This window comes from Chlorocebus sabaeus, chromosome 14 (genome assembly GCF_047675955.1).
Source record: "Chlorocebus sabaeus isolate Y175 chromosome 14, mChlSab1.0.hap1, whole genome shotgun sequence".
In the NCBI taxonomy this organism is placed as follows: Eukaryota; Metazoa; Chordata; class Mammalia; order Primates; family Cercopithecidae; genus Chlorocebus; species Chlorocebus sabaeus.
Genome location: NC_132917.1, coordinates 86,330,598 through 86,344,655, shown reverse-complemented (window position 1 = coordinate 86,344,655; position 14,058 = coordinate 86,330,598). Strand labels below are relative to the sequence as shown.

The following is a 14,058-nucleotide window of genomic DNA, read 5'->3' as shown; positions in this document are numbered from 1 at the left end:
TGATATATGATACATGTTACAATGTGAATGAATCTTGAAAACATTATACCAAGTGAAAGAAGCTGGGCAAAAAGATGTACATTGTGTGATTCTTTTATACAAAATATCTCAAATAGGCAGATTCATAGAAACAGAAACTACATGGTGGTTGCCAGGGTCTAGAGAGAGAGGAAAAGGGGATGACTGCTTAATGGATGTAGGATTTCCTTTTGGGGTGATGAAAATGTTCTAAGATTAGATAGTGGTGATGGTTGTTGTACAACATCGTGGATGTACTAAATACCATGGAATTGTACATTTTAAAATGGTTAGAATGGTGAATTTTATGTTACGGGAATTTTGTCACCTAGAGGAAAAGAAATAACACCTGCCACCAGGTATTTGCAGATGGCCTGAAGTATAGAGGCAGAGCTAGATACACACATACACACCCTAAACTTGAAGAAGCCTCCAATGGCCCAAGATAGGAAAATTTGATCAAAAAGACAGTAATTGCAAATGGTTGAAATCCATCATAAGTGTTTAAATCCATGAGTTTAAAAAGGTCTGTTCTTACCAGTTATAGCTGCATAACAAGCCAACTTGAGCTTGGGGTAAAATAACAATATTTATTGGCTTACTCAGTTCTGGAAAATTTTTGCCCAGAGACCCTCATGAAGTTGCAGTCAGATAGTTACTAGGTCTACAGTCATCCCCAAGTCGTCTTTACTCTCATGTGTGGCAGTAAATAGTGGCTGCAGCTGACACGTCAGCAGGGACTGTTGGCTGGATCACCCATCTGTGGCACCTTTAAGTGTCTGGACTTCCATACACTTTGGTGGCTGGGTTCCAAGAGCAGGTGTGTAACAAGAGACAGAGCCAGGTAGAAGCTGTATCCTTTTTATGTGTTAGTCTCAGAAGTTTCAGAGCATCACTTTCACTGCCTTTTGTTAGTGAATTAGTAACAAAGGCCTGCCCTATGGGAAGTGTACATAAAACTTATTGTTGGGAAAGGGGCACGTTTCTGGAACAGCATGTGGTACAGGAAGTATTGTTGCAGTCAATTCTGGATATTATCCTCAGCCTTCTGGACGCAACTGACATCCCTCCCACATACAAATACACTCACAACCTTCTCCAAGACCCTCCAGAGTCTAATGCCATCAAAGCATCAGCATTAGGAATAAGATCTTGTTATCTAAATCAGATCTTACTATGGATAAGGCATCTTGAATGTGGTCCCTAGGATATAGCTTCTTAAACACTTTTCTTGGTGATCTAAAGCCCTGTAAACTAAAGAGAGAAATTATCTGCTCCCCATACACTCAGCATATGGTAGTATGACAGGCACAGGATAATCACTCTAGACACTCCTATTCGAAAAGGCAGAAACTAAGAGGCACACAGCAGTCACCATTCAATAACAAGTGTAAAATTCAGCTGGTGCTCTGTTTCTGATTCCTTGATTAGAGCTCAATCCTACTGCTTGGGAATGATTCTCTTCAGCTTTTGGTTCTACCCTTTGGACTCCTGGTTTTACACTTGAATTATTCGTCTGTTTCCAGAATATGTAGCCTGTTGCAGCTGAATTGTTTCACAGCCTACTTTCTGTCTGTAGAAGTTTAAGAGTCCAAAAGCTTCTTTTCATTTTGTCCTCTTTTTGACTTTAAATATAAGCTAGGTTGTTTTTTATTAATACAATTAACAAGTTTGTGGGTTTCCTGTGAATCTTAATGGGGTTTTCTTCATTAGACGCGTGATACTCATACATCTTATCAAGATAAGCCCTTCTCCATTTTGGGCTTCCTGTGAGGCTGCTGTAGGTAACACCTTTAATGTTCTGAGTAACCTTATTGTTTTAATAGAATCTGGGAAACACGTCCTTATGATTCTTAGAGGACCTTTTCTCAAGGTAAAAAGACTCTATGAGGGGCACCTCCATAGATCTTTCTGAGATCTCAAAGTATCTTTTGGTCACACACTGGATTTGATCTTTGGCTTGAAACCCTTCTCTATTTGAGAATCTATTTGAAAACAAGTAGAGTTTTATTTTTGAACCCACCAAATCCTGACTCTTTTATGTTTCCTTTAAATTTTGCTTGAAAGCTAAACAGGTTTTTGTTTTGTTTTGTTTTTTAATGCTCATCTCTGTCCTTATCATACTCAGCTAAAAGAAATGAGTTAGCACTTATGAACACTGTACTTGGAACTCTTCAGCAAAATACATCAGTTCATTAGGTATAGCTATAGCTATGATTAATTTTCTGTTTTCCATGTCTGTCATTACAGATGACAGTTTTGATAAACTTCTGTCAGTACATAACAAGAATATCTTTTCCTCCAGGTTCCAAAAACTTTTTTTTTTTTGCTTTTCTTTAAGCGCTCACCAACAGGCTCTGTGAAGGCCATTAGGCTTCTGCTAACAGTCTCTTCAAGGTTCTTCCAGCTTCTGCCGCCCCCACACCAGTCCCAGAGTCATGACCTCGTGTTTATGTTTTGTTGCAGTAGCACCCCTCTTCTAGGTATAAACATATGTTTGGTTATCTGTAGCTGTGTAACAGACCACCCTAAACTTAGTGGTATTAAATAGCTGTGTAATTATAATTGTTATCTTATATTAATAATAAACGTATTAATATATAAATTATGTAAGTAAAAATTACTCAGCGCTTTGAGAGGCCGAGGTAGGATTGCTTGAGGCCAGGAGTTCAGAACCAGCTTGGGTAACATAGCAGACCTGGCTCTATAAAAAACAAGAACAAAAATATTAGCTAGGTATGGTGGGCATGTGCCTGTAGTCCCTGCTACTCAGGGGGCTGAGGCTGGAGGATCACTTGAGCCCAGGAGTTCGAGGTTACAGTGAGCTATGATAATGCCACTGCATTCCAACCTTGGCAACAGAGCGAGACTCAGTCTCTTAAAAAAAAAATATATATATATGCTTGAAGCACTCTATTTCTATATTTTCACCCCTGAGATTGTCAGTGATTAAAAAAATACAATACAGTGTGTTGGAGAAAATGTGGGAAAACATACTTGCATATTACTAAAGGGCAGTTTGGCTAATTTGGCAATATCGATGTGCAAATTTTACTTTTTTTAGAATAGACCCAAAATTGTGTATACAGTGTTACTCAGGTAGCATTATTTATTTTAACAGTAATTTAGAAAAAACCTCAGTGTCCCTCAATAGGGGCTGGTTAACAATTAAACATTAAGTAACAATGGAATGCCAAATCATAAAATCCCGTGGGAAGCTTTTCATGTATTGATATATAGTGATTTAAAATATATATCGTTGAACTTTAATAGAGAGCTGTGTGTATATTATGGTATCATTTGTGTAAAGGTGGGGAAAGTCAGGAGAATATGCATATTTGAATAAATATACATAAAATGTCTCTGGATAAATAAGAAACTGACAGTGTCAGTTGCCTATGGCAAGCATGGGATGGCTGGGGAAAGAAGTATGAGGGAGATTTCACTCTATGTATATTTAAACTTTTAAAATTATTATTTAAAATCAGATTTTAAATTTATTTAGTATTAGGAAGTTTTAACTTATAGTCAAAATACATTTTGTCAAAGGGAGGATGGAGAGTCAAGATAAAAGAAAATAGAAGGTAGATAAAGAAACATTTAAAAATATTGATGCTGGGCATGGTTGTTCATGCCTGTAATTCCAACACTTTGGGAGGCCGCGGCAGGAGAATAGGTTGAGGCCAGGAGTTTGAGACCAGCCTGGTCAACATAGCAAGACCCGGTCTTTACAAACAAACAAGCAAAAATATTATTCAAAGAAAAACTGATGTGACTTTGGGTAGTCTCAAACTCTAGTGTTAAATTTGTCCCTGATTTCCTGGAGTCGATTATCCATTATGCTTGCTGCTTGATACTCCAGTTAGCTACTTATCCACTGTTAACAGTGCCTTAACTTTTGCCCTGAATACCTGTTTATACCTAGACAGATTAAAAAATGCAACCTTAAATATAATACAATTTCAGTGGCCTCTTAATATTTTCTCCCTAAGTCACAAAAATGGAGTTGTTGACATATAAAAATAGATGCATTTCTGTTTACAATTTCATACTACTTGCTTTACAGAATAGAAGGAAAACACCCTTTTCTATTAAAAATGGTTTAAAAATGTTGGGAATTCTACAGGGTAGGTAATAATTGAAATACTAGGGGGTTTTTTTTGTTGTTATTTTTTGTTTTCATTTTTATGGGGGGAGTGGAGGGGACAGGGTGTCATTCTATTGCCCAGACTGGACTGGAGTGACACAGTCTTGGCTCACTGCAACCTCCACCTCCCGGGCTCAAGTGATTCTCATGCCTCAGCCTCCCAAGTAGCTGGGACTATAGGTGCATACCACCAAACCTGGCTAGTTTTTGTATTTTTAGTAGAAATGGAGTTTTGTCATGTTGCCAAGGCTGGTTTTGATGTCCTGGGCTCAAGCAATCCCCCCGCCCACCCCCGCCAGCCTCTCAAAGTGCTGGGATTACAGGCATGAGCCACCATGCCAATAATTAAAATACTTTTAAATACCAGTTGTATCTGCTTTACATATTTTAAAACATCTGATTTGTTTTTTTGGTTTTCAAAATGTATTACTGCATTAGTTAGCTGTTTACCTCTAGACTTTGGCCAGTAGAGTGTAAATTATAACTATAGAGTAATTTTATGTGTTCTCTGATCATGTGATATATTTTCCTAAAACTATAGATACTTTTAAAAGGAAGTTTATGTTATTCTGATATTCCTTAAATACAATTTCAGTAAAGAACCTAGAGAAAGCATTTTTCCCCTTGTTGCAGCTTGATTTTTCTTTTATTTTAAAAGAAGATACTTTTATGGATTTGATAAGTGGAAATTTTCAAATTGATAGGTATGAATGGTTTAAAGTTTATGAAAACCTTCCCCAACAGTATTTAGATGCTTGTTCATTTGCTTGATTTAGGGGATCCACATATTATTAAGAAATTTTTAGGTATATTTTACTCTTATTAAAACCAATCACAAACCATATAGCCCTCATCATTTGTTTTATGTAAGAATAGACTAGTTATATGGGGACAAGTGTACTTGAGCATTTGCAACATTAATTAAAATGTTTTTCTTAAAATGGTTGGCTTTTAGACTAACAGTATGCTAAGATAAACCAAAAATCAGCTTTTAAATGAATGCCTCTAGGAGCTGACCAGCTACATAGTTAGTTCAGAGATGGAAAACCTGGTTTTCTGGATCAGTTAGCTGAGGTTAGATCTGTCCCTTGAGTGTGTATCCTATAATGCCATGTTTTTGGCTAGACTTTGTGGATGATTTTTCAGATGTCTAAACTAAACTTATAAAGTAAAAATAGATTTTTTTTTGCCAATTAAGAAAACATATAGCAAATACCAATTGTATTCAAGAAATAGCATACTTAAGACTTATTTAAAGGTGCTAATTGATCATAGTCCGATAATTCTTTTTAATATTAAAAGTAATTTTATTTGATCCTTGGGGTGTAAGAAGCATCACTGCTTTTAGGAATCTATAAATATGGGATAAATTGACTTCTGAAAAAAAATAATTTTTTGTTTAATGAAGACATTTTTAATAAAAGTATTTTATCTATATTACCAACCCAAAAAGCTTACCAGTTTCCTTTAACTGTATTGGTTGTGATGTGTTTTCCTTCTTTAGAGTTGTCTCTGTGGGAAGTTTGTCCTCCGTCCATTGCGACCATGCCGCAGATACTCAACTTCAGGCAGCTCTGGGTATGTAGTATGTCTGCCTATAACCAGGCTTTTCACTGTGTGCTGCTAAGGGAGTATGTGTGTGTTTTCCTTGAATATGGGAATAGCTGTCTAAACCTTTTTTTTTTAACGGGTACATACACCGAAGCTTTGCTGTAACATTGTTGGGCTACCTTCTGAAGCATTGTTTGTAGGTAATAATTTGTTAATAATGCACCTTTTGGCTCTTTGGTAATTGGATGGCATCTGAGGCAGAGCCTTCCTTGCATGTGCAGTCTTCCATTCTACGGCAAATAGATTTATATCCAGAACTCAGCATGTTGTAACTTAAATAAGTGTTAAATTTATTTGGCATTTTATTATCTTTTCATGTTGTGACTTAAACAAGTGTTAAATTTATTTGGCATTTTATTATCTTTTTTTTTCTTTTTTTTTAAGATAGAGTCTTGCTCTGTTGCCCAGGCTGGAGTGCAGTGGCTCGATCTTGGCTCACTGCAACCTCCGCTTCCTAGGTTCAAGCGATTTTTCTGCCTCTGCCTCAGCCTCCGCCATATCTGGGATTACAGGTGCGTGTCACCATGCCCAGCTAATTTTTGTATTTTTAGTACAGACGGGGTTTTGCGATGTTGGCCAGGCTGGTCTCAAACTCCTGACCTCAGGTAATCCATCCGCCTCGGCCTGTCAAAGTGCTGGCATTACAGGTGTGAGCCACCATGTCTGGCTGGTATTTTATTATCTTTTGTAAAGAGTTTATTGTGTTTAGGCCAGGCACAGTGGCTCACGCTTATAATCCCAGCACTTCGGGAGGCCGAGGCGGGCGGATCACCTGAGGTCAGGAGTTTGAGACCAGCCTGGCCATCATGGTGAAATCCCATCTCTACTAAAAATAAAAAAATTAGCCAGGCGTGGTGGCGCATGCCTGTAATCCCAGCTACTCAGGAGGCTGAGGCAGGAGAATCACCTGAACCCCGGAGGCGAAGGTTGCAGCAAGCCAAGATCATGCCATCGCACTCTAGCCTGAGGGACAAGAGGAAGACTTTGTCTCAAGAAAAAAAAAAAAAAAAGTTTATTGTGTTTATAGAAATGTTTGATTGAGGAAGAGGAGCCTTGAAAGTTAGTGATAGTTCTTGTTTGGATTCAGAGAGAATATCATGATTGTGAACATGTTGAATTAAATGTTAAAGGGTGGATTCCTAGATATTGTAATTATTTTTAGTTACTCATACTTTTTTCTATTTCTTTTTTTTTTTTTTTGAGACAAGGTCTTGTTCTGTTGCTCCAGGCTGGAGTGCAGTCGCATGATCACGGCTCACTGCAGCCTTGATCTCCCAGGCTTGACATTCCTCCTACCTTGACCTCCTGAGTAGCTGAGGCACCTGCTACTATGCTTGGCTAATTTTTTTTGGCAGGGGGCGGTGGGTAGAGATGGGATCTTACTATGGTGGCTAGGGTGGTTTTGAACTCCTGGGCTCAAGCAACCCTTTAATCTAGGCCTCCCAAAGTGAATAAATATTATTTTTGGTGGCAACATGTTAGAAACAAATCAGGAAAAGGTGATGTGCAGATGTGGTGGTAAACTTGGCTGCTATGATCTGGATTTGTGGTAGATAAGTAGAGGCTAGAGGTCTTTGAGATGGTTACATTGGTATAGGAAAATAGGTGTAGGAGAGCCAATAAATATAAATGTATTTCCTATTTCTTTCACTTAGGTTGACTACTGGCAAAATTGCTGGAGCTGGCCTTTTGTTTGTTGGGGGAGGTATTGGTGGCACTATCCTATATGCCAAATGGGATTCCCATTTCCGGGAAAGTGTAGAGAAAACCATACCTTACTCAGACAAACTCTTCGAGATGGTTCTTGGTCCTGCAGTTTATAATGTTCCATTGCCAAAGAAATCGGTAAGAGTTAAACAATATTTCAATTTATCCAATGAAATACTTTAAAAGCAAGTTGTTTTCATATTGAAAATACAGTTGTCTTTTAATATTCTTGAAGGAGTGGTTCAGGACTTCCCGTGGATACAAAAATCCCATGGATACTCAAGTCTCAGATATAAAATGTTACAGTATTTGCATATAACCTATGTACACCCTCCCATATACTTTAAATCATCTCTAGATTAGATGTAATATCTAATACAGTGTAAATGCTGTCTAAATTTTCATTATACTTTGTTATTTAGGGAATGATGACAAGAAAAAAAGTGTCCATGTTCAGTACAGGTGCAGTTTTTTTCTTTTATTGTTTTTTTTGTTTGTTTGTTTGTTTTGGGTTTTTTTTTTTTGAGATGGAATTTCACTTTTGTTTAACCAGGCTGGAGTGTAGTGGTATGATCTTGGCTCGCTGCAACCTCCACCTCCTGGGTTCAAGTGATTCTCCTGCCTCAGCCTCCCGAGTAGCTGGGATTACAGTCACCTGCCACCATGCCCGGCTAATTGCTTGTATTTTTAGTAGAGATGGGGTTCACCATGTTGGCCAGACTGGTCTCGAACTCCTGACCTCAGGTGATCCACCCGCCTCAGCCTCCCAAAGTGCTGGGATTACAGGTGTGAACCACGGTGCCTGGCCAGTTTTCTTTAAATTGAACTAATAGTAGCTAGTACAGATGGATAATTATGCTTTTGGAGTCCCATAAGTGCTCTCAGTACATACCACATAGAAAATAACTGTGCTGCACACAAGGGTAAATGGAGGAGATACCTTGGGCAGAGGTAACCATGGTCGCCCTGTGGACTGAGGGGGACGTCTATATGTTATCCCATGCTGTTGCAGCTATCAAGCTCTTACTTAGAACACTATAAAAACAAGTGCAGAATGGTCATGACATAAAAACCATGTATTATGGTTAGTAGTGGTTCCTTTTAGACCATAACACAAAGTCACAGAATTTTCAGCTAGACGCTGATTAGTTGACAGGATATCTTCTATTCCTGTAACTTTGTATGTATTCCTTTTTTTCTCACCAGCCTAAAAAAAATTTTTTTTTTTTTTTGAAACAGAGTCTCGCTCTGTCACCTAGGCTCAAGTACAGTGGTGTGATCTCAGCTCACTGCAAATTCCGCCTCCGGGGTTCCAGCAATTCTCCTGCTTCAGCCTCCCAAGTAGCTGGGACTACAGGCGTGTGCCACCATGCCCAGTTAATTTTTGCATTTTTTTATTAGAGATGGGGTTTCACCATGTTGGCCAGGCTGGTCTCAAACTGCTGACCTCTGGTGATCTGCCCACCTTGGCCTCCCAAAATGCTGGGATTACAGGCGTGAGCCACCACGCCCGGCCTAAAAAATTTTTTAAACTCTAATCTTAAGTGTTTCATCATTCACACACAGCTTCTTGTAAAAAACAAAAATTCTATAAAAGAGCATGGATTTTTGACTGTTTGGTATTGGGCATTTCTTTATGCTATGAGGCTGGACATGGCTGATCAGTTTATTCTTAGAAACTGGGTGGACTTACTCTCTAGTATCTAACATGATCTAGAGACCCATCCTATAGCAAAGTTAACGTTTGGAAAAAGAACTGTCATCTAACTTCCTCCCTGTAACCCACCCCGACCATACTTTTTCAACATGTTTTTGACTAGTCTTCTACATCATTTATTCTTCTATATGGACTTTAAAATGACCATACTGACTGAGGGAGATGATTTGGCAGCTTCATAAGTCAAGGAGCAGAACCCTGTGGATTTATTCTAAAATCTTGAATCTATTTTAAGCTTCATGACCCAGGAGAAATAGCTGGGAGCTGTTCTAGGAGCATGGAGTATGGTTGAAAAATTCAGAGCAGTGTTCTTTTCTCAGTTGACGTGACTTCAGATGTCATTCTTTGTAGATGAATCCTTTATCCCTCCAAATAGCCTTGGCCTCTCCTCACTGCACTTTAGCTACCTTGGAGAACATTTCTACTTAATAACTCAGCGTGTTTGCACTACACCACCTCCACACTTATACTACTCCTTATTTGCTTTTTTGTATTAAAGGTAGTATACCAAGTTGTCAGGTGTAGCTAGGCCAGAATCCGTAGATTCTTCACAGGTTGCCCATATTTCATTAGCTATCCTATCTTGTTTAATCTTCTTGCATTACCACTATCTGTACTCCTATTCTGACCTTTATCACTTCATATCCAAATTATCTTCTTTTTTTTTTTTTTGAGGCGGAGTTTCGCTCTGTCGCCCAGGCTGGAGTGCAGTGGCCGGATCTCAGCTCACTGCAAGCTCCGCCTCCCGGGTTCACGCCATTCTCCTGCCTCAGCCTCCCGAGTAGCTGGGACTACAGGCGCCCGCCACCTCGCCCGGCTAGATTTTTTTTGTATTTTTTAGTAGAGACGGGGTTTCACCGAGTTAGCCAGGATGGTCTTGATCTCCTGACCTCGTGATCCGCCCGTCTCGGCCTCCCAAAGTGCTGGGATTACAGGCTTGAGCCACCGCGCCCAGCCCCCAAATTATCTTCTTAACTAGACCTGTTGCTCTCCATGTGCACACAGTCTTTCCCATCTTCCTCCCAGTCTCTACCCACCTAGATCTCTCCTAACAGAATCTGGGTCATCCTTCTATCAATACCAGAGAATCTTCTAAAAGAAGTGCTGTGATATTTTCATGATAACACCTATTAATGTACTTCTAGATATTTCGTGTTGTTTAAAAGAAGACCACAGGATGTAATGTTTAAAAGAAGACCACAGGATGTAAAAACTAGAGAAATCTTAGAGTCTGTCTCACCGTCTGAATAAGTATGAAGCCAGTAGTGCTTAAATGTCAACCTAGGAACTGGCCATTGGGCCTCTTTATTTCTGTAGTTTGTGGTCTTTGCTAACTTCTAAGTTGACATTCAATACCCTTGGCAATCTGGCACTTGTTTACCTTTGCAGCCTTATCTCTGGGTCCTACACATAAGCCCTTAGCTCTGCACCCGTGGCCCTTCATTACAAATATGTCTTTGCTTTCCTCATTTATTCCACCAATGTTAATCAAGTGATTATTATGTTGCAGGCAGTGTTCCAAGAGCCATGCTTAAAGAGAGAACTCATCTAAGATCCCTTCCATTTGTCCAACTTTTTTCAGGATGGTCTCCTAACCAGAATGACTTCCTTTCCTTTGCCCATTAATGTTCTCTTCAAGGGCTGCATCCTTCTCTGCATAGACTTAATTTTCTCTCCTCTGAATTACAATAGCAGTTAGTGTTTCTATTTTTACCATTTATTCAAGCACTCTCTACTGTTAAACATTGTGTCAACTTGTTGCTGTGCATTATATTTCATGATAACCTTTTTAGTGGCAACATGATTTGTTGTAACGTTGTCTCTATATTTACTGTCCATGCATAAAATCTTTTTGATGGACATGGAATAACACCTGCCTAAATGGTTACAACTGTTACATTCCTGGATAGAACTTCATATCATAAAAATGTCATTTCTTTCAAATATATATGTGTGTCATTAAAGATAGTACCAAGATAGTACCAAATATATGTTGAGATAGTACCATATTACATTGAGATAGTACCAAATTACATTAAGATGGTACTAAATATATATGACATACGTATATATGTTTGAGAGAAATGTATATGTATATATTAGAGAGAAATGATGTTTTTATGGTATGTCTATTCACACAAATCTAGTAAGAATTTGAATGAATTTTTCTAGATGGTGAGGAACCAGATAATACAGTTTTAACATTCATATGGAGGAATTAATGATGTACATGACTACTCAAGAACATTTTGAAAAAGGCATGAAGAGGGGTGCTTTTCTAGATAGACTTTTTTTTTTTTTTTTTTTTTTTTTTTTTTTTGAGACGGAGTCTTGCTCTGTCGCCCGGGCTGGAGTGCAGTGGCCGGATCTCAGCTCACTGCAAGCTCCGCCTCCCGGGTTTACGCCATTCTCCTGCCTCAGCCTCCCGAGTAGCAGGGACTACAGGCGCCCGCCACCTCACCCGGCTAGTTTTTTGTGTTTTTAGTAGAGACGGGGTTTCACCGTGTTAGCCAGGATGGTCTCGATCTCCTGACCTCGTGATCCGCCCGTCTCGGCCTCCCAAAGTGCTGGGATTACAGGCTTGAGCCACCGTGCCCGGCCTAGATAGACTTTTTTATACTGCTACTTTAATAAAATAAGATTGTGACACAGGAAAAGAAATTAGAGGAATAGGGCAACTGAATTTGGAAATAGATCACACGCACACTTTAATTGTGAGAATGTAAATCACTAGAATCTTAAGTGAAAGTGATCTGTTAACATCTGTTAAAAATATACAACCCCTTTGACCCAGCAATTCCTCTTCTGAAAACTATCCCATAGATGTCACACTATGGTGCTTTTCAGTTAAACGGACAGGGATGGATGTTCATTGCTTTGTTTGTAGCAGCAAAGCAAAACAAAACAGGGAACAACTTGAATGACTATAGAGGAGAAGTTGACCAAATTATGGGAAATCGTTATATGAGGATGTTATGCAACTAAAAAGAATTTCTTGGCCTGAAAGAGAATGTCCATGATATAGTGTTAAATGAAAAAAAAGAGCAAGTTACAAGGTAATTTGTATAATATAACCCTGTTTTGGTTTGTTTAAGGAAGTGAAACATTGTTTATGTGTATATACTTGAGCTTTTGCTCAGGAGTGGAAGGATAGATTCCAGGCTATTAGCAGTGGCTACGTAAGAGACTGGAAAGGGAAAGGAGCAGTGAAGAGGCAAGTTAAAGCCACTGGTGTATCTTGGTATTGTTTTGCTTGTAACAGTGATCATTCTTCATCATTCAAAAATAATATTTTAATGAAAATGGAAATAATTCTAGTTTCTGGTAATGACTAAGTTCAGAACCATCTCTGTTGTGTTTAAGTAGTCATGTTAGGGATATCTGAGTCCTACTGCCAAGTTAGGGCAAAAAGTGGAATAACATAAGTGGAAATAAAAATAAAAGTAATTTTCCCTGGCACATATCTGGCAGCCCTCTTAAATGAACAGTGTCTTAAACTTAAGGCAGGCAATAATTGGAAAAGAGGAAGGCAAGCCTTGCTTACAAATTGATATCATATATCTTATTGTGCAATTGCATGAATCCTGGCAATCAAAGAAACAAAATTCATGTATACTTTTACTCAGAGCCTTTAATAATCATTTGCTTCTAACTGAATGTATACAGAAGACATCATAATTTGATTTAGAAAGGAAATTATAATAGTCTTCTTAATACTGTGTAAGTACAAGGAATGGTGTCTAATGTGTCATGTGTTTAATGATCATGTGTCATGGACTTTATTGGTCACCCTAATAGAAACCTTTGTTACTATTAAAACATGGGCTGGTCATTTGGAATGAAATTTCTGGACTGTGCTTTTCTAGTAATGGTGGTTTCTCTCAACTATGTTTAATAAAATATTTATGTTATAGAGTGTTGATAACTTTACGTTAAAAGCCTGAAAGACTTGACATTTGAAATACTGCAAATTACTGTACCTTTTTAAAAAATAGTAGTATATCTGAAATGTTAAATAAATGTTTTTTATTTCCAAGATTCAGTCTGGTCCACTAAAAATCTCTAGTGTATCAGAAGTAATGAAAGAATCTAAACAGCCTGCCTCACAACTCCAGAAACAAAAGGGAGATACTCCAGCTTCATCAACAGGTACTTATATTTTGAACCATCTTTTTAAAATTCTAGGTAAATCTCTTCACCTATTATTATTATTATTATTATTATTATTATTATTTTTCTTGAGACAGAGTTTCGCTCTTGTTGCCCAGGCTGGAGTGCAATGGCGTGATCGCGGCTCACCGCAGCCTCCACCTCCTGGGTTCAAGCGATTCTCCTGCCTCAGACTCCCGAGTAGCTAGGATTACATGCACGTGCCAGCACACTCCACTAATTTTCTATTTTTACTAGAGGTGGAGTTTCTCCATGTTGGTCAGGCTGGTCTCAAACTCCCGCCCTCAGGTGATCCGCCCGCCTCAGCCTCCCAAAGTGCTGTGATTACAGCCATGAGCCACCATGCCCAGCCTCTTCACCAATTCTCTATTCTCTCTTCTTTCTTAGTGATGAAAGTGTCTTGCTGTAGTCCCTGCAGATATTTTTTGACTTCAGAAACTACCAGTCACCCCACCCTAATTTACCTGTTTTGCCTGTTGAACTTACCAATTGAGTTTACCAATTTGCCTGTTGAACTCTAACCTGTTCAGTACACATTTGAACTTATGTTTCTCCTTTGTTGCATCTGTTCTTGATTAAATCACCCAACTTTAATTCAGCAGATATTTACTGTCTTTTCTTTGCTAGACATTCTTGTAAGCCCTGGGGAAATAGCTATGAACAAAACAGTTAAAAAAAATTTCCAGCT

At 38.6% G+C, this 14,058-nt stretch overlaps 1 protein-coding gene across 14 annotated transcripts in view; it reads left to right on the top strand.

Moving 5' to 3' along the window:
* The window catches only part of IMMT (inner membrane mitochondrial protein), a 52,811-nt gene that overhangs the window by 8,687 nt on the left and 30,066 nt on the right, over nt 1-14,058 (top strand). For all 14 annotated transcript variants that reach the window (XM_038007210.2, XM_073023140.1, XM_038007207.2 and 11 more), the window contains exons 2-4: nt 5,670-5,743; nt 7,432-7,621; nt 13,238-13,349. In XM_038007210.2, the coding sequence (XP_037863138.1) occupies nt 5,670-5,743; nt 7,432-7,621; nt 13,238-13,349 (376 nt within the window). The remainder of the gene's footprint in view (nt 1-5,669; nt 5,744-7,431; nt 7,622-13,237; nt 13,350-14,058) is intronic.